The 21,211-nt window shown below is 44.4% G+C and overlaps 1 protein-coding gene across 2 annotated transcripts in view; it reads right to left on the minus strand.

The window, feature by feature from the left end:
- The window catches only part of LOC138581414 (cytochrome P450 2D15-like), a 703,698-nt gene that overhangs the window by 325,083 nt on the left and 357,404 nt on the right, over window positions 1-21,211 (minus strand). For both annotated transcript variants that reach the window (XM_069652729.1, XM_069652730.1), the window contains exon 6: window positions 5,204-5,345. In XM_069652729.1, coding sequence (XP_069508830.1) covers window positions 5,204-5,345 — 142 coding nt within the window. The remainder of the gene's footprint in view (window positions 1-5,203; window positions 5,346-21,211) is intronic.

A 21,211-nucleotide genomic window follows, 5' to 3' on the forward strand; every position in this document is an offset into this window, starting at 1 on the left:
GGCTGGATATCTTTAAGGAATGGAACTTGATCCTATTAAATGGTTGTACAAGGGGGGACATACAGCGCAAAGAATCCTGGGCAGTAGGAAAAAAGCGCTCTGTGCTTATTATATGGCTGTTTCTGAGTGCCTCCTGACTCATGTTATGCAACTAAGTATTAAGCTGAATGTTTATGGTGATCACGGCACCCTCACATTGTGTATGGATGGTGGTGGGGAAATGGTTGAGGAGGGCATTTGTAGGGAGATAGTACCTAATCACGCTGGAAATAAGATCAGGTGGACCCAGCGAAACATTGACAAAATGAATGCTATCTCCTTCCCTAACCACACAAATATTAAACCGCTAATGTGGGGAAAATGCCCTGAGGAAAATGAATATTAGATTACACATTTAACACACTCAGTATTCAAAGGTAGCCGTACCCCGGGGCTGAGCTGGAAGAGGGGGGGCACATTAACATTTGATGTAAATATAAGAGACCAGAAACGTGCCATGCGCCGAGCCCTAAGAGACCTAAGAATGCAAAAAACTGCCAACATTGATGAGGGCTTGCTCAACTTCGAGTTCAGAGATAAAACGAAAATATCGTAGTTGGCTAAGAAGGTATTGCCAGGCACAAAAAAGAAACCAATGGCAGAAGTTTGCAGAAGCCTTATGTAGTAAAAACAGTCGTCGAATTTGGCAAATACTGGCTCAGGCGGGGTGAGAACAGAAGCTGACGGTACTTAACCCAATTTCGGGGGAAAAATTGGCAGAATATATCTCTAAAACATTCCATAAAGATAATGTTACCAATACACACAGTATGGCGGGGTAAAGAACTGGCTTCTCCCCCTCAGTTATAAGATCATAATACAGACCACCATGAATTTAAAAACGTCAAATGCCCCAGGCCCAAATGGCTTAGCTAACGCTGTACTGAAAAATGACCCACACAACTGGGCGCAGATACTGCTCACTCTATATTCCAGAATATGTAGATCCTGTCAGATACCCTCCTCCTGGAAGAAAACTGTACTAATTCCAGTATACAAAAGGGGGAAGCGAACTTCAACTGCCAATTACCGCCAACTTACTATGCTGGACGTAACTAGTAAAAGCTTTAATACACTGGTCCTTAAAGAAATAGAAAACTCGGTCATTGAAAAACAGATCCTTAACTACGCACAAACGGGCTTTAGGCCAAGGGCAAGTACTACCCATAATATCAGCGTCCTCGACCAGCTAATCAACAATACTATGAGTTGTAAGGAGGCTACACTATACATTGTCTTTGTTGATTTCAGTAGCGCCTTTGATCTGGTGGGCCGGGATATCCTGTGGTCAAAATTGAAGGACATGAATTGTCCGAGGTGGATCCTAAACATATTACTAGCCCTGCATAGTAATACCTCCACTAGGGTCTGACTTAATGATCGGGGTGAGGTCACTGAGGAGATCTGCATTAATATGGGAGTTAAACAGGGTTGCCTAACTGCGCCTATGCTTTACAACCTATATAGCCGACCTACTGGACTGTATGGCATCAAAGTCAAACTGCCCGCCCAAATTGAGTGAGACTCCAATTTTGGGCATGCTTTACGCAGATGACTTGATCCTCTTCGACCGCACGATATTCGGTATCAAGAACCTACTGAACAAATTACTAGTATATTCCTCACAGTTGGGACTGGTTATAAATCTGGAAAAAACTAAAATAATGACTATTGCAAGAAAGGGTCCCAAACGAACTGCATAGATTCTAATGTGGGAACAATAGCAGTGGTTGAGCAATATCCCTGTCTGGGTCTGGACTTTAAAGCATTGTCAGACTACGAAGCCATAATAAGACATAAAAAAAGGAGAACAAAATTGCTCACCCTCCAGGCCTGTAGATTCGCAAAGGGCACAGCAGGTTTTAGCATGGCTGGCATTTTGAAATTGTACCAGCAATGCTTGCATCCACAATCCTATATGGCCTGGAGGCACTATCTATGCGAGATCTAACATGGCTCAACATCTTAGAAGGTCACTATTGGCGCTCTGTTTTTGGACTGGGACTTTCCTGCCGTGTCCAATATTTAGAGAGGGATGGCCGTCCGTGTGCAAGGCTCCTTCTACCTGAAAGCTCTATCAAATCCCTGCTGTAAATTGCTCAGACTGGCAGGGCATAGCTATGATTCAGAAAAACATCCTCAGGGCAGAACATATAAAGAGCTGAATGAATCATTATTTGGAGAAATTGACTGGCCCTATGAAAAACTGAGACATCTGCCTATATCCATAAAAAAAAAGCATTTGAAGACAAATTGAATAGGTGGGACTGGTGTGGGAATTCAGATCACTTACCCAAGCTTAGCGGGTATGAGGCAGTCTCTTATGTCACACAAAGATATCTAATATCTCAGCCCTACCTACTGCTATACCCGGCCCCCGAAGTAAGTCGGTTTTTACTGTAACTAAGAACTAATCAGCTACCGGTTCTTACTATCACTGGCCCTCGGCTGAATATTCCACTTGAGGCCAGACTCTGTCGTATCTGTCAGGGAGCAGGAGTACTAGAATCCACCCAGCATGTACTAACACTCTGCCCAAAATTGGGCCCTATATACATGGGTGCATACGAAAACTGGGTTCACAATTATGAGGCGATAAAAGAAGAAGATTTCTGGTATAGCTGCTTGAATACTGTCTCCTTAGGATTCCAGCAGCGCTTTTTGGGGTATGGTCCCAAATGAAGCCCTTACTCCAGGTATAAAACTGGAAGCGGGTATTCCATTCTGACTTTGTGATTCAAGTGAATTGCTGATTATGACTTACTCTATGATTGCTGATCTCCTCTTAGACCTTTAGATTTGATTGCCATACTCTGAGAATCCTGAGACCATGGTTACAAACTGCGCCATACTATTCATAATACTGTATAAAAATAAGGTTGCTATTTTTAGAGCTCAGATCAATTAGAGATCTCAGATCAATAAGAGATTGTATGTTATCTGTTTTATATTGTACTTTGTGTATTTTGTTGTATCCTGTTTTATTCCTTCCAATTTTATTCATATATACTTCTTTGTTTTTGTTTATAATTGTACTTACTATGTGTATGAGAAATGTATGAGTTGCGTAAAATTCAATTCTGGATTATATCACAATAAAGTATTTATTATCATAAAGATAGAGGGGAAGCCAGATACCACATGTACTGAACAGCTGGTCGTCAAATCATGCTTTCAAAAGAATGTTGCTCCCCTGCTTAAACAACTCATATGCTCGTCAAAATGGTTGCTGCTGGAACTGTGCTTTCAGAAGGATGCACACATCATGCTTGGCATAAGCAGCTATCCTCCAACGAAATAGTTACCTGCAAGAAGCTGGCAGAGAACAATCTCCATCCCTCTCTGGAGACCTAAATAGGTTACTGAACTTGTATTGTTTATAAGGAGGGTGTTCATTTCTTATTTGGAATCTCTCTGCACTCCTTGCCATTTAAACTGTTCTCAGAACAATCAAAATGTCGGCTTCAGAAGGAGGGGAACAGGGGAGAAACAAAAACAACAAATCTTACTAGGCCCAGTGACATTAAGAGCGTGCATGGGGAAAGCAAAAAGGGGGAAGAGTGCATGGAAGGGGGAGAAGTGGAAAGTGCGGAACAGAGGAGAGAACAGAATAAATAAGTAAAATAAATAAATAAGGCGATAAAAGGTGGTAGTGCAGCCAGCAAGTGGCAAAGTGCAGGGTTAGTCAGATAGCGTGTATCTGATAAGTGCAGAAGAAAAGAGTGGGGGACTGTATGGGTACAGATACAGTCCCCAGTGCAGGGGGTAACCCAGAGGCAGTGCATGAGGGAGGCAGGGTGAGCAGGTACCTGGACCCGAAGAACAGAGGGTGGCCAGGTGCACAGTGCCGAGAGAGAAAGCATATCAGCAGGGGAGAAAAGGGGCAAAGGCAGAAGTGAAGCAGAAGGTCTTGAGCTGCTTACGGAACCAGAAATGGTTCTCAATTTTCAAGGTGGCAGGGAGGCTGTTCCGAAGGGAGGCCCCAACCGAAGACAAAGATCTACCCCCAGCTCGTTTCTTTGAAAAACGACTGACCCTGAGGGAGTTAGAAGAAGAGGAATGAAGGGTTCGAGAGGGGAGTTATTTACGGAGGGATAGTTGAAGGTATTTTGGACCCATGCCCCAGAAGGCATTGTGGACAATGCAGAGGGTTTTAAATGTAATCCTTGCATCCACTGGGAGCCAATGAAGAGATTTCAGAGCTGAAGAGATATGATCCCAGGGCTTGAGGCCAAGGACAAGTCTCGCAGTCCTGTTCTGGATTAGTTTTAAAGGGCGGAGAGGGGAGGCAGGTAGATTTAGAAAGAGCCTGTTACAGAAGTCCAACCAAGAGAGAACCAGAGCTTAAGAGACAGTGAGCTTCTGGGGGAAGAAGAGGAAAGGCAGGGTACCTCTAAGGAGATGCAGTAACAAGTTTGACTTTTTAGAGACGTCGGAGAAGGAAAGCGTGGAGTCAAAGATAACCTAGAGGTTCTTAGCCTCGCAGGTAGGGGTAGGAGGAGGGCCAAGGGAGGCTGGCCAGAGAGTGATGATATGTTTCTAAGCGCGGACCCAGGGATCGAACCTGCGTTGCTCTGTGTTATCTTGCTTCCAAGGTGAGCATGTTGCCCCTAAGCTATCCTCCCGAGACAAGGATGGGGAAAGGATGGTGAAGGTGTACCAATGATGAGGATCTTAGTCTTGTTGGCATTTAGACAAAGATCGTTGGCGGCACACCAATTTTGAATGGCGATTAGGCAATCAGAGATGAGGGAAGGAGAGGAGGTGGCTCAAGGAAGGTGGCTGAAGGAAGCCTGAAAATTAGTTGGGTATCATCTGCATACCACTGGAAATTAATTATTGCAGAAAATGGAAATGCAGTAGGCGAGGGTTGCCAGGTATTGGTTGAAAAGCCAAGGTGAGAGGTTAGACCCCTGGGGAACACCACAGGTAGAGAGGGAGATAGAAGATAGTAAGGACCCAAGTTGTACCAGGGAGGGACAATCAGAGAGGAAATGGTGATCCCCTGCAATGTGAGTGACCTACGTATACCTAATAACCATTATTTAAAAAATGAAACAATTTCTTGGAATAGAGGCTGCAGCTGATCTTGTCAAGGCAATGACTGCCATTCTAACAAACCCATTGCAATCCCACGGCTGCTACAAACCCCATTAATACTTACTCTGCACATCAGGATACAGGAGCATATAGAGCAGCCCCCAGCGCAGCGTGGTGGAGGTGGTCTCTGTGCCTGCCCCAAACAGGTCACTGATGACAAGAAGAAGGCTCCCGTGGCAGAAGTTGCTGCTCGGGTCGTCTTTAACCTGTAAGGGTGGGAATGGTGATAAAGGTGAATCACTACAGCCTCAAGAGGCTAAACATATGGAGGCTCTAGCCGTTGTGGTCGCAATAGGGATAAAGATTCATTCTTTGAATGTTTGTGGTCCTCGCATTATTATTGAGTACAAACAGAGGCTGCGTGAACACAGGTCTATGTATGAAAGAACAGGTGAGGGCTAACAAAAATATATACACGTGGCAAAGGGATTGGAAGGGAATGCATCATATTATGATAGGGCACTCACAGCACCATGTAGGTTATCAACTTAATTTCTTGAGGTAAGTGTGGCAACGGAGGATAGGAGAAGGATGGGAGAAGTAAAGATGTGATTTCAATTCACTATTAGGGGTTGAATGGAAATGAAACCCCTACAAGACTCACCTTGGCAGTTGAGAAATTAATGAAAGGAGGCTTGGTGAACATTCTGGATCCTTGGTGATTACAAGATTCTGGCACCTTGGATTCATCGTAGGGCAATTATGCCAGATTAGCCTAATATATCTCTATGACTATGTGACCCAATGGTTAGATCAGGAACGATCGATGAATGTAGTTTACGTGTAGTTTGTAGTTTAGACAAGCTTTTACTACTCTTCCATATAGAAAACCTCCTGACAAAATAGGGGGCCAGTGTGTATCTCGTTGGCTTTGTAAGTAGAACAACAACTGGTCATGTGAAAGGATATGCGCAGGGTGAGAAAGGTGAACATAGCCGAGCCACAAGACTCTACTCCAGCTGATGCCTTTCTGTTACATCGAGTTATGTTATTTGGGTGGTGCGGACAATGATTAAAATGGCTACTGAACAGAGAACAATCAAATTCGTTTCTTGCCCTTGAAAATCAAAGGGACGAATAGAGACCTAAGCAAAGGATATCACGGAGCACAGCAAAGTGCAAGTAAAACCCCTTCAAATCTGAAACTCAGGTTTGTTCATGCAATGCCTAAACAACCTTTGCTCTTCAAGAAAGTCCAGTTTTTACCATACCCCTAAACATTTGTGATCTGGTGTGTGTGATGGTATTTTATACCAGCCTCAATGGGTTATGGTGTCCTATAGTACTCCCCGGCCTATTGTATCATTCAAATCTCATTTTGTAAAATGTTCTGCTCCTATCCAGTTGTCAATCTTTTTTTTTGCCCTTAATTTATTATTGCATACCGAAATCATCATCTATACTTGGACAAAGATGTAACAATGTACATCTTATTTGTAATTTCTGTGAAGAATTTGACCAGATTGTTGTTTTTGTTTGTTCTTCCTCTGCTTATTATCTTGTGAGTGATGATTTTAATATTCATATCCCGGACTGTTTTTCTAATTACTGTCCTCTTTTGCTCATCTTATTTAATTCGTGCAGCTTGTCCCAACAGCTGCTATACACAGTAAAGGTGGAACCCTTTGTGTTATTCTTGCGACTTCTAACATTTCAAATTTTGCTTCCTTATCATTTTCTTTTTAATCTCCTTATGCAGTATTTTTGCACCTGATAATTGTTTTAGTATTTTCTCTTGTTCCTTAAAATCTAATTTGCTGTCAGCCAAACCTATTGTCATCAATCGCTGTCGTGGTCCATCTGTGTCCACACTGGCTGAATCTATCTCATCTACGGTGCAATCTTGAGGATTTGTCAACCTTTAATGCTGATGCATTTACCAAACCTTTTCATTCTGCTATCTATGCCTTGTTAGATAAACGCTGTCCTCGTCATATGGCTTTTACACTTAAATGTAATCCCGACCTCGCCTTTGGTTCTCAAAATCTCTATGAGGTTTCCAGAAACACCTTTAACTTGTCAAATGGCACATCGACTTTTTTCTTATTTACTCTACATTACAAACATTATATTACTGTTTTACTCGGTATTACTCTTATTTGAGCACATGCTTCTTCAACTCCTCTCGACCCTAGTTATTTGTTTCTCCATCCCGTTCCATCATTATATAAACTTTGCGCAGATGATTTTACTTTATATTTTGCCTTTTAAAATTTCAGACACACTCTTCTTTTACTCCGTCTGATATTTCAACCTGTGTCCACTTCATCTAGCACTTGTAACTCTACCTTCTCGTATTTATGTTCTTTTTCTTTTGTATCAGAAACAGATGTAGCTCAGTTAACTACATTGGCTAACGCTACCACTGCTCCCTTGGATCCGCCCCCTGCTAACATGATGAAAACTACTTCTCCTCTCTTACTATCATATTTAGTAACCATGGTTAATTGTTCTCTTCAATCAAATCTGTTTCCTTCCATTTTCAAGCAGGCCACAGTTATCCCTTTACCTAAAGAAATCTAACCTTGATGTATCCCATTCCTCTGATTGCTCGATATCTTTTCGCCTTATTTACCAAAAGTGTTGTAATAAGTTGATAATTCATAGATATCAACATATCTTTATTCTCCCAAAATGTACTCTCGCCACTTCAATCTGGCATTCGCAAAGTAAAAATTGCCCTTCTTGCTGTTTTTAATTCCAGCTCCATGCGCATCACCTTAGCCTCTTCTTTTACTATGGTGATCATAGATCTCTCTGACGCTTTTGATACTGTTGTTACCCCTACACTTCTTAGATACCCATCTTCGCTTGATAGCTCTGGTCTGGCTCTTTCTTGTATTCATCTCATTAACAAGAGTATTCTTTTTTTTTGTTTCAAAGAGAACTCTACCTCTCAGTCTCATTTTGTTACCCTATGGTGTTCTGAGGCTCTGGACTTTTTCATGTTTATATTATTCCATGGACTTCACTGATTCTGCCTTTTGGGTTTTCAAGCTCATTTTCCTGCGAATGTTACTAAGATTCTCTTTACTTTTTCAATTTCGTTTACTCTCTTCACCAATGTCTTACAAAATGATTATGATCTATAGAGTTATTGGTGGCTTTACACTGTATACACTTAAGTGAGCAATAAATCCTGAAAGTCGGGATTTTACCAGGCAGGAACAGGCCTTAATTTGAGCCCAGGGCATTACCAGCCACAGTAAAGCCTTGTGCACAGATGAGTTTATTGCTATTAGCACCCCAGCATGGTGTTTGGGATGCTTATAGTTAGTCTTTGTTTTCTTTTCAAAATCAAGACTTTACTGGCATTTTAATTGAAACAACACAGGTCAACAATAAAACAATCTCATATAATCATCACCATTGAACCCGTCTACCCTCCTCCTTCCCATCAACAAGTCTCCCTCATGTCCATAAAGTTCCAGCAACGGATGGTACCCGCTTTTTCACCTGGGCATTACAAGGGCACGCCAATCCGTGAATTCGTGAACCCCCCCACAGGTCCACTTCATTCCACTGAGCTCCCAGCAGAGCCTTGACCAGGTTGATCTCCACCCGTGGAGGCCCATTCCCCTGACTGCAAACCCCTTCCTTCCCCGTGCCACCTTCACTGCCTGTATTTCTTAAAGAAGGGGAGCCACAAGCCCTCACTGTCGGACTTGGATTCGTCCAGGTGAGTGAGAAATTCCATATCATAAATGGCTCGGGTCTTGAAGACCCATTCCTTTTCCTCCGGTATTCTTGGGCTTTTCCATAATTGGGCCAGGCAGCATCTTGCAGCGATCATCATGATCTGGAACATGTGCCTGTGTTCTGATAACAGTTCCTCCTCTATACCTACCCTGAACAGGAGAAGCCATGGTGAGAACTCCCTGTGAACCCCATCCACCCCTTTTATCCATGAGAGAACCTCCCTCCAGTATGTCTGGACCTTTGGGCAACCCCACAACATGTGGATATAATCCCCTCTTTCCCAGTGACACTTCCAACAGTGTGGGTCATACCCCACTTTCATTCGGGCGATCCTCGCTGGGGATAGTGCCATCTGTGCAATAGCTTCAGTGCCTGGTGTCTATATTGGAATGATGTCGTGGAGCGAGTGGCCATCTTGCACATCCATGCCCACAATGCATCCTCAAAGTCTCTACCTAGATCTTGTCCCCACTTGTTTCTGGGCATGAGGGGGTCCCTGGAATTCGCCAACAGGATCCTCCTGTACGGTCCAGCTATGAGCCCCTGGCAACCCCTCTGCGTAATAAGATAGCCTTCGAAACTCGTCAGTTCCCTTCTTAGGTTTACACCCCATCAACCCTGCGTCAGAACCCACTTCAATTGTAGGAAGCGAAAAGGGGACAGTTTGTGAAGTCCCATGGCCTCCTCCAGACTACCCAAGGAAATGAAGGTGTACCCCTCCCACAATTGTCCCGCTCTCCTCAATCCAGCCTCGTACCAGGATTGAAAGGCAAGTGGTTCTTTCATCCCATTTCTCATCGGGGGGCCCAGATACAGCGCAGGGGCGATGTGCACGTCGTGAGCCATCTGTTGTCCCCACCCTCCCTTCATATTGAGCATAAGACCTCCAGAACCAGGTGATAGAGCACTCTTCTGAATATGGGCTCGAGGAACCCACAGCCACTCGTCCAGTGTAACAGGGGCCAATACCACATTATCCATAACCACCCGTTGCTTACCTGAGAGTGGATCGAAGTGGTCCTCTAGTTGGGTCGCCCTATAATATGTCACCAGCTCAGGAAAACCCACTCCCCCATCCTTTTTAGGGAGAATCAGTGTCCTATAGGCTATCCTGTGTCTGTCCCCTACATGGCCACTTTCACCTCTGCGAGAAACAATGCCAGAATCACTACAGGTAACATCTGAAACAGGAACAGAAATATAGGGAGCACCACCATCTTTATGCAGTTTAAACGCGCCACCCATGACAATTCCAAGGTCGACCATCTCACCATGTCTCGTTTTATGGTTGACCGCAGAGGGAGGACATTTCTAGGGAAAAGATCCTCAAAGCGTTGTGTGACTTGAACCCCCAAGCAGTGAAAAGGTGTCCTCCCGCACCTCAAACGGTAAGCCCCTAACATATTCCCTCTCCCTTTCTGCTAGGCCCCCCATCATGAATGCCACCGACTTTCCCAGGTTAACTTCGAAACCCACTAGCCTCCCATATTGCTCCAAACAGCTCAGCAAGAGGGGAACTGAGTGGGACGGTCTGGTAATGTAGAGCAGGGCGTAGTCAGCAAAGAGACTAATCTTACAGTGGTCCTCCCGACCATTATGCCTCTGATCCCCACGTTGTCCCTGACCGCAGCCACCATTGATTCCATGACCAATGCATAGCTCAACGGGGACAGAGGACACCCCTGGCACGTGCCCCTGTGTAGGGGAAAATCCTGCGATTCTATCCCATTAACCACCACCTTGGCCGTGGGATTTGAGTATAAGGCAACCATCCATCTGGTCCATCTTGGACCCATCCCAAGGATTTGCGAAGACCTCCCCCATAAAGGACCAACTCACATGATCAAACGCCTTCTCGGTGTCGAGGACCAACAAAAGTGCCCCTTCTTCCTTTCCCACCGGCACACTGAGGACATGGAGCATCTTTTGCATATTGTCTGCTCCTTGCCTGTAAAGTACGAAGCCCGCCTTGCCCAGGTGGACCAAACGAGGGAGGCAAGGCTCATAGTTTTTTAAATATATTTTTTAAGAAGAAAAATGGCACGGTTGAAGTTTCTCAACTTTAAAAAACTATGAACCAAGATGACCACTGTTGTGTCTGATGTGTAAAGAGAAGGAGGTATGTTGTGTCTGCTTTTTCTGCAATGTATTATATGTATTGAGCAGATTCCCTGCTGACCATTCCGAGGGTTGTTAGAATGCTGGTGAGTGTTGTGATGGACACAACCAGAAGGTGTCTCACCGACTAGTCCCCGGGGATATGTCATCCAGGTGGTCAGGACACAGCCATCGCTTTTGGATCCAGTTCCTTTGGGTAAACCCGTGCAGAAGGATCACCTGGGTGTGGGGTCTGCTTGGAGTGGGACACAAGATGGTGAGATGCGGTATCCCCTTCCCTATAACATCTTTACCCCATCCTACGAGGTAGGATATTTAGGAACTCAACACCCCCCACATGGACAGCCCGCAATGAAAGAAAACAGACTAACACCAGAGCAGTATACCTGACGTGTCCCAATACAATGGTCAGGTGAGGTCAGGCAATAACAGACCATCATACACACCTGAGCTGCCCGAAACAGACGAGAGCACACTCTGAGCGAGGCAAAGCACACGAGGAAAAAGCAGTTTCAAGACGGCAGCTGAACGAGAGAAGATGGCAAAACAGAAGGGGATTGCCCTTGACCTTTTCGAGAAGGAACCTTTACTCTCCAGAAACCTTGAGAATAGAAAGCGTAAAACCAGGAAACCAGGCTGAAGAATCCTGCATTGGGTTTAATACCGGGGTACCATCCTTGGCTCCAAGAATAAAGCAGCATCAATGAAATCAACACAGCCAGTGAGTTGGGGAGACTGATAGAAGACCAGTCTGTGTTGAAGCCAAGGCTGCAAGCAGCAATATTGTATGGCGAGCACTGAGGTGAGCGCTGGAATAAGGATTGTTAAAAAGCATGTGAAAAGAGACGCAAGTAAAATTGAACTGCTGATGACTGATTGAACTTTAAAAGCACGATGCAATACCTTTGACAGAGTGGTCCGGCACTGCGTGGGTACTCAATCAAAGGTCTCTGTAAGGTATCCAACTGAGATGTGGCAAAAGTGGAAGTGAGAAAAAGGTTATATCAAGAAGAGAATGAGTAATTGTAAATCGAAGTGGTCCTGGGACGGGACGTGGGACGGGTCGAGCAAAATTCTGTGCACAGTTGAACATCTTCGATTTTGGTAAAGTAGAGAAAGTTTGGAAAAGTAGATAAATTTGGTCCGAGCCTGGCTGAGGGAGACCAATTGAAGGTTTTGTGTTGAAGTGGGTCCGAACCCAGCAGAGGGGGACAGAAAATCACCTGCAAAATTGTATATGTGAAATCCTAAGAAGAAAGGAACTTTAATGTTTGTCGTGTTGCATCATGACTTCTGAAAAAGGATACTAAGCACAAAATGATCAGGGCGTACCCGAATACAAGACTCCAGAAAAAGCAGTTCGAATGAGTTTTACTGATAGATTAGTTAACAAAAATGGACATCACACTTCAAAATGTCATCATAGTGTTAGACATATATTAACAAAGGTATACACCTAGTGTATCACAGGACAGGGAAAATGAATACTGAAAACCAAAAATCCATTGTAAACAGCGCTCATCGATATTGGGATTTATCACATACAGCTCAGATCAACAAGTATATGGTGGTGCACTTTCTGAACATATAAACCCGCTTCAACAGATCTCCTATAAACAAGCGGTAGCAGACCTTACAACTGCTGTGCCAAGTCACACATGCACGACACACACAGGGATTACCATTTATTGAGCTTCTATACATTTTTACCCGTCCTGATGAAGGTCGCAATACTTAAAGTATCTTCCAACTGCTCAATGCGGCCAAAACACAACTGTGATGACTTTCTTACACAGTTTTGAGTGTTCATACTGTTCATTTAGCTGTTTTGTTAAGCAAATAGAATAACCTTTGGCTTGGCTCCCAGTAGATGAAATTTGACCATCCTATTTTTGTAACAATTTACACAAAATGTTTGTCTTTATATGTTTATTTGCACTAGATTTACAATTTATTTTGGTTATCAGTATTAATGTTCCCTGTCCTGTGATACACTAGGTCTATACCTTTATTAATATATGTCTAACACTCTGATGACATTTTGAAATGTGATGTCCATTTTTGTTAACTAATCTAACAGTAAAACTCAGTCTAAATGCTTTTTCTAGAGTCTTTATGTATTCGCGCACACCCTGATCATTCTGTGCTTATTTTCTACCCTCCCATCTATTTTTCACCTTCAAGAGACTTTGAATGTTAATGTTAAAGGATATTTGTACCACGCACTATCACCACCGGAGTGGTCCCCTGGCAGCCAAGAGACTTTGGCACAGAAGGCCCTGATGTTGAGGTTTTGAACTGCATCCTCATGTTAGAGATGCCAGAGACTGTGCTAAGCTTGAGTGTGCTGCCTTGTCTCCTACTGAAAACGTGGGCAAGGGAAGCCAACAGCTTGAATATGATGACATATCATTTCTTGAACACTTTTCTTTTGCATAACATTGTTTCGCACACTATTTGTATTTAGAAGTAAGGACTGGCAATAGGTTCATTAGTATGGGCCCTTTTATTTTGACAGACTCGACTAGGACTGTGTTATTATTATTTGATGGTCGTAGCTTGCTCCCATCTTTAGATTTAGGACTAGATTTTCAAACCCAATTGAAGTTCCATAAACACCCTTGAACTGTGATCATTTGTGTCTGTCTTAATGTTTGATACCATACCTTCCTTCCTTACACATACATATAAGAGTAACTTATAAGAGTAACTGGAACCTTGTAACATATATAAATAAAGCTGCATGTGTTTCTATCATGGAGTCAGGGTCCATCTATCATAGTGTCCTTTTTACTGAAAAAACCCATTTTACAATATCCACCATGGTGAAGGGAGAAAGGAACTCCATGTAGTCCCTTATCCCTTTCCATGGGTGTCATTGTCATGGTGGGGAACGTCAGAACACATAGCTTCAGGCACCAGCGTGGGGCAAGGTTACTTCAGGGTTGTGGTGGGGGGAAAAGTGGGTGCAGATGAAATATCTGAAAAGGTAGGCATTTATCTTCTCCACTAAATAGTCACAAAGAAGTCAGAAAACGGTACAATAAAATTAAATAGACACAGTCAATAAAACAATCAGTCATCTTAACTAAGGTGGAGAAGTTAAGATTTCAGTGACATATAGAATAAAGGATAGGCAGAGATAGAACAAAGAGAATAGGGGAGAGAATTCCAATGTAGAGGCGCTAAAAGAATAGAGCGAAAACGAGATTGAGCACAAGGGGGGGCGAGGAGCTACAAGAAAAAACTGGGACGAGGAACAGAGTGATAGTGCAGGGGAATAAAAAGATATCAGAGAGGAGAGATAGGGAGGGAAAAGGGACTTAAAGGCAAGACATAGGAAATCAAATTTGAGTTGAGAATGAAAAGATATTCAGCCAAGAGTAGAGGGAGAAAAGATAGACTCATGAAAAGAGAGAAGGCGAAGAAGGTAGAAGAATTGAAAACAGATTTCAGAGGAGCAAGACGAGACATTGGGAGACCAAAGACAGCGGTAGAACAATAAAAAAAGGCAGGAGAAAATCAAGGAAGATATCAACAGTTTGGAGACCTGAAAGATCAAAAATTGCTGAGCTTTGTGGATATTATATAAATAGTAGTGACATGCGTGTAAAGAGAACGAGGTATGGTGGGTAAAGGAGAGCAGAATCAAAGTGAAGCCCCAGATTACGAGCCGTGGAAGAAATTGGAAGCTGAGATGGGGGAACGAAACAAATGATGGAGGAATAGGTGCAGGGAGAGTATTAGCAGGAAAGTTTTGCCAGCATTAATTGTGAGATAATGAGTGGACATCGAGGATTTGATAGCTGACAAACAGGCAGAGAGTGTATGATGAGTATCTGAATAGAAAGAAGAAAAAGAAAGGAAAAGGTGAGTATCATCAGCATAGAAATGATGTGAGAGACCAAATGAAGAAATAAACGAAGCAAGAGGGGCAGTGTTAAGAGAGAACAGAATGTGACCCAGGATAGACACTTGTGGAACACCAAGAGCAAGCAAAAAACTGTCAGATGTTTTGCCGGCCACCAAACGGAAAATGTTCTTTGGGACAGGTATGATTGAAACCAAGAAAGAACAGAACACGAAAAACCAAAAGATGAAAGAGAAGTCTACAGGAGGGAGTGATCAACTGTGTCGAGCGCAGCAGAGAGGTCCAAGAGAATAAAAGGGATGAATGCTTAGCATAGCATGCACTAAGTAGTGAATTCAGAATGGAAAGGAGTGCAGTTTCAGTGGAATGACAACAGCGAAAGCTCGACTGAAAAGGAAGAATAGAAGAATTGGAGACGAAAGTAGAAACTTGAGAATAGACAAACCGTTCAAGTAATTTGGTAAGATAGGGCAATAAAGAAATAGGACCGAAATTAGAAACAAGCAAGGGGTCAGCAGTAGATTTCTTTAGAATTGGATTAATAGAAGCATGCTTGAACGATGAAGGGAAAGTTGACGTCAAGAGACAGATATTGAAGAAAGACATGAGATATGACACCATGGAAGGATACACTTTCAAAATGAGTGCCAAAGGAATTGGGACATTAGGGGAAGCAGTAGGATGGGCCTTAGCCAATAAGAAAAAAGTATCTGAATTAGAAATGGGTTTAAAAAAAGAAATAGAAACAGCAGGAGCTGGTTTGGGAGAAGTAGACAGTAATGGGTAGAAGGAATTTTCAATAGCAGAACGAAGAGAAGCCACCTTGAACGAACATAGCTGAGCCAAGTCAGAAGCAGAAAGAGTAGAGCCAGCTGAATAATCAAGGGAGGAAAGGGAAATAAGACGTGAGAAAACTTGAAAGAGAAGCCTAGGGCAAGTTGATTATGCATGTAAAAGATCAGAGAAGTACAAGCGTTTAGCAGAAAGCAAACAATCATCATAAAGAGCATGATACGAAAAGTATGAAGAATAGTCAGTTGTAGATTTAGATTTAAGACAGCGCCTTTCAAGGTGACAAAGAAAGCGGCGCATAGAACAAAGATGAGGAGAGAGCCATGGTTGAGAAAGTTTACGAGTAGGAAAAAAGGGTGAAAGATAAAGCATGTCTAAAGAAGAAGAAAGAGCCGAAGAAAGAGTAGACGCATCCTTGTCAGCAGACAAGGCTGTAAAAGAGGAATCGGAAGGGAAAGCAGGGACACACAAGGAGACAAAGAGTGGAGAATTAAAATTAAAGCTGATATGAAAGTAGTATAAAAGAAGAAACAAACATAAGATCAAGACAAGAACCAGAAATGTGAGAAGGATGAGTAGGAAGAGGACAGAGAACATGGGAGTCAAGAATTGAAAGCAGGGGGAGAGCAGAGTGAGTAGAGAAAGGTGAAGATTGAAATCACCCAACAGACCAATTTCTTCACAAAAGGAACCAACTGATCCAGGGGGGCAATAGATAAGGAGAAAGGAAATAGGATACAGTTTAGAAAAGGTAGTACAAGAAAATTAAAAGGAGGGATAAGTACAAAGAGACAGAGTGGGAGACATAGGTATAAAAGAAGAATGATGAAGAATGAAAATGCTCCCTCGCTGGGCAATGGGACGAGGGGTATGACAAAAGGAGGTCTGTGAGGTTATCAGAGAAGCAGCGACAGTAGTATTGTAAAGAGGAATCCATTTCTCCGTAATACAAAGGAAATGTAAGCTAAGTCTTAGAAAGAGATAAGCACAGTGGAGGATTTATTAAAGAGGGATCTGGCATTCCATAAACCAAGATCAATAACTGCAGTATTAGGAGTGAGTGAAGGATAGATAAGATTAGCATTATTCAGAGCAGAAGTATGTCGAGAAGTGGAAAGATTGGTTTCTGGGGCATAATGTTACAATCTGGAGAGAACAGGAACACTGTTACCAGAACCAGAATAAAATAGGACACTTAACCAACAGCTTGCAGCGATGGTTGTGCTGGTATATGTAAGACAGGTAGCGCTGTCATAGCCCATGATGAAGAAAATCCAACTGGGCACTGAAAAGCCGGTAGAAGGGAATAGTTTCTTACCTGTAACTCCATTTCTCCAGCATTGGTATCTTTCATGGATTCACATTCTTAAAATATTCCCCGTCGTCAGACTGGCACCCCTTGGTACACATATATAGCCTTTTCCGATAGGAAAACTTCCGACACTTTTGTGTCCTATCTACGTCCTTTTAGGACCCGCCTACGCATGCTCCATAGGCCGTCCCCGTATAAGAGGCCCGCCCCCGCGGTTCCCCTTCAGATTTCGGCCCCTCCAAAGTAGGAAGGGTTAAATTTATCAATCAAATACATTACATTCCGGGGAGGTTGGCGGGTGCATGTGAATCCATGAAAGATACCAATGCTGGAGAAATGGAGTTACAGGTAAGAAACTATTCCCGTCTCCAGCATTGGATCTTTCATGGATTCACATGCTTAGAATAGATTGTATAGCAGTAACACTTGAGACAGCGGTGAGAATGTAATGTAATATACCCTCAACATACTACACAATGCATATGTACAGTAGGAATAAGCTACCTCATATGACCTTACCCACATAAAACAAACTGTCATTAAAAAGGTAGACAACAGATTCTCCACAGCGTGGAGCTTACCTTACTGAAACAGATGGCGCAGGACAGCTCTTCCCATCTGCACCTCGTCCGCATGCTGCCTGGCAAGGCAGTAGTGGCGGGTAAACGTGTGGGGCACTGACCATGCCGCAGCTTGGCATATGTCCGTCAACGGAATTCCTGCCCATAAAGCTGTTGAGGAGGACATCGATCTTGTAGAATGGGCTCTAGGATGTCCTTGCAGTGGCCTTCCGGCCTTAGAGTGACAAAACGCAATCGTCGATGAGACCCATCGAGCCAATCCTTGTTTAGAGATTGCTTTTCCTCTCGTCGACGGACCATATGCGACGAACAGTTGTCTAGTAGACCTGAATTCCTGTGTACGATGTAGGTAAAATTTCAGAGCCCTCTTAACGTCCAGGGTATGAAGAGCTTTTTCTGCTGCCGATGATGGTGTGGCGAAGAAAGTAGGGAGAACAATGGACGAGTGTTTGTGATACACTGTCGGAACTTTTGGGACGAACATAGGATTAGTTCCCAGGACTACTTTGTCCTTAAAGAATCTTAGGTATGGCGGGTCTACAACCAGCGCTTGCAGCTCCGAGATTCTTCTAGCTGATGTGATAGCAATCAAGAATGCCAACTTCCACGAAATTAATTTTATGTCGGACGTGGCCATAGGCTCAAAAGGCGGTTTCATTAAGCCTGCCAATACTGTGTTGAGACTCCAAGTCGGGGGGAAACGTTTTTCCGGGGGAAAAGCTCGAAATAAACCCCTCATGAAGTGTTTTACAAGTCTGTCGCTAAATAGAGGAGACGACTGCCTTTTCCTTGTGAACCTCGAGATGGCCGCCAGGTGCACCTTTATCGATGTGAAGGATAATCCCCTCTCCGCCAAGAGGAGCAGGTAAGGTAGAACTTGTTCCGGCGTCACCGACAACGGTTGTAGGCCCTGTTGTCCCCTACACCATTCACAGAACCTCCGCCACTTATAGGAGTAGGATTTGTTTGTAGAAGGGGCTCTAGCCGCCTGCAGAATTTTTTGACAATCCTCCGAAACGTCTAAAGCACCGAACTCCGAAAAGTCAGGAGCCAGGCTGTAAGGTTGAGACTGTCCGGGTCGTGATGCCACACCGTGCCTTTGTCCCGGGATAGTAGGTTCGGGACTTTCGGAAACCCTAAGGGATGTTCCAGCGACAGGTGAAGCAGGTCGGAGAACCACGGTTGGCTTGGCCAGTATGGTGTCACTAGAATTACCCGGCAATCGTATCTGCGTATCCACTGTATTGTCCTCCGTATGAGAGGGAACGGGGGAAAAGCATAGAAGAACATGTCTGTCCATGGGAAGGAGAATGCCTCCCCCCTGGAGCCCTCTTGGAGCAATCTGCTTGCGAATTGCTCGCATTTCTTGTTGTCTTTGGTCGCGAAGGCGTCCAGAGGGGGGTGACCCCATTTCTCAAACACTTTCATCAGGTGAACTGTGTCCATTTCCCACTCGTGTATCTGGGCCATGCTTCTGCTGAGGGAGTCTGCTTGGGAGTTCCTCACTCCTGGAAGGTGATGAGCCACGATGGAAATTTCATGCTTTAATGCCCAATGCCATGTTTTCTGGGCTTCTATGGAAAGAGTTCTTGATCGCGTCCCTCCTTGTTTCCTCAGATAAAACATGGCCGTTGTATTGTCGGTCAGTATTCGTACTCGCGAGCCCTTGATGTGTGGTAGGAAAGCCTTCAAGGCCCGTCGTACTGCTCTGAGCTCTAACACGTTTATGTGTAGGAATGACTCCGTTGGAGACCAGTGACCTTGCGTTTGGAGAGCACCCAGGTGAGCTCCCCATCCGGTTAGGGACGCATCCGTGACTATGGTTCGCTGAAACTCCGGCTCCTGTAGGGGTACGCCGTTGTTCAGATTGTGGAAACTCTGCCACCACTGAAGGGTCCGAAGCAGCTTGTCGTCGTCGATGGTTATCTTGTCTGACCACGATCCTTGAGCCTGCGTCCATCGGTCCGCGAGGAATTCCTGGACTGGCCTCATGAATAGGCGACAGTTTTCCACCAGATGGATGCTGGATGCCATGGCCCCTAGGACCGAAACGTATTTTCTCACTGAGATCTTGGTGTTTCGCCGTAGTCGGCATGCTTGTTGATTGAGTCTTGAGGTTCTGTCGAGAGAAGGTTTCACTAGCCCTAACTGGGTCTCGAACTGTGCCCCCAGGAATACCAGCGATCTCGATGGCCGCAGAGAGGGTTTTTTCGAAGTTTATGGCGAATCCCAGCTGTTGTAGAAGCTGCATGGTGGCTTGTAAACTTGTGTTGGTCGACGCTGGGGAGGATCCCCTTACCAGCCAGTCGTCGAGGTATGGGTATACATGGTGGCCTTGCTTCCTTAGCCAGGCCACTACTGGAGCCAGGCATTTCGTGAACGTTCTGGGGGAGGTCTTGAGCCCAAAAGGAAGAACCGTGAATTGGTAGTGAGTCCGCCCTATTACAAATCTTAGGAATTTCCTGTGTTTCCGACACATTGGAATATGGAAATACGCGTCCTGCAAATCCAGGGACGCTAGAAAATCCCCCTCTTGAACGGCGCGGATCACTTCCTGCAGAGTGAGCATCTTGAATTTTAGGCTCTTTAAAGACTTGTTGAGATCGCGTAAGTCTAAAATGGGACGCCATTTGCCGTTCGGCTTTTTTACGACGAAATATCTTGAGTAGACTCCTTGACCTCTCTGTGATGTTGGAACTAATTCTATCACGCCCTTTGCTAACATGAGTGTTACCTCTTGTTGCAGTATCTTCAGATGGGAATGAGCGGTGAACGCAGGTGGAATTTGCGGAGGGCTGTGTTTGAATTGTAGAGAGTGTCCGTTTCTTATAGTATCCAGCACCCATTGATCCGTCGTTATTCGTTCCCATTCGTCGACGTATGCTGAAACTCTTCCCCCCAGAACGGTGTGTTGTATGTCACTGCTGATCTTTATTTTGCTTGTCTCTCGACGACGACGGATATGATGGTCTTTTCCTGGAAGTCTGGAAGTTCCGGCGACGGTTTGCCGTTTGGGAGGCACGTCTGTATCCCTGGGAGGGGTAAGCTGATCTGCCAAAGGATCTCTCTCCAGATGCAGAGAATCTTGAATTACCTGAAGCCCCTCTAAAGGGTTGAAAAGATTTGTAGTTTCTGCCACTCTGGAGGGCACCCAATGAACGTGCCGTGTCCGAGTCCTCTTTCATTCCCTTTAGGGCTTCGTCCACCTTCTCACTGAAAAGAAGGTCTCCCTCAAAGGGCATATCTAAAACTTTGTATTGTACTTCTGGCCTGAAGTAGGTACACTTAAGCCATGACTGTCGACGTAATACGACCCCGTTATTGACTTGCTTGAAGCCTAACTCAGCGAGGTCCACCGCGATGTTTATTGCGTGATTTGAGGCTTCCTCACCTTCTCGGACTAGTAACATTGCTGCCTTCCTATGCTCTTCCGGAAGATGATCAAGCAACGGAGCTAGCCTGTGCCACATCTCCCTATCGTATCTGGCAACAATTGGCAGAGAGTTTGCAGCCTTTACTGTGGTCGCTCCCACGGATAGCACTTTTTTGCCAAAGGCATCTTGGCGTCTCGCTTCGTTCGCAGGAGGAGTCGTGCACTTGTGCTGGGCCTTCGCCTTCCTCGCTGCTGCCGCCGACACCACCGAGTCTGGCGTTGGTTGGGAGGATAAACACTTGGGGGTAGACTCTGGAGCCTTAAAC

This window comes from Ambystoma mexicanum, chromosome 3p (assembly GCF_040938575.1).
Source record: "Ambystoma mexicanum isolate Mex_15411 chromosome 3p, UKY_AmexF1_1, whole genome shotgun sequence".
Lineage (NCBI taxonomy): Eukaryota > Metazoa > Chordata > Amphibia > Caudata > Ambystomatidae > Ambystoma > Ambystoma mexicanum.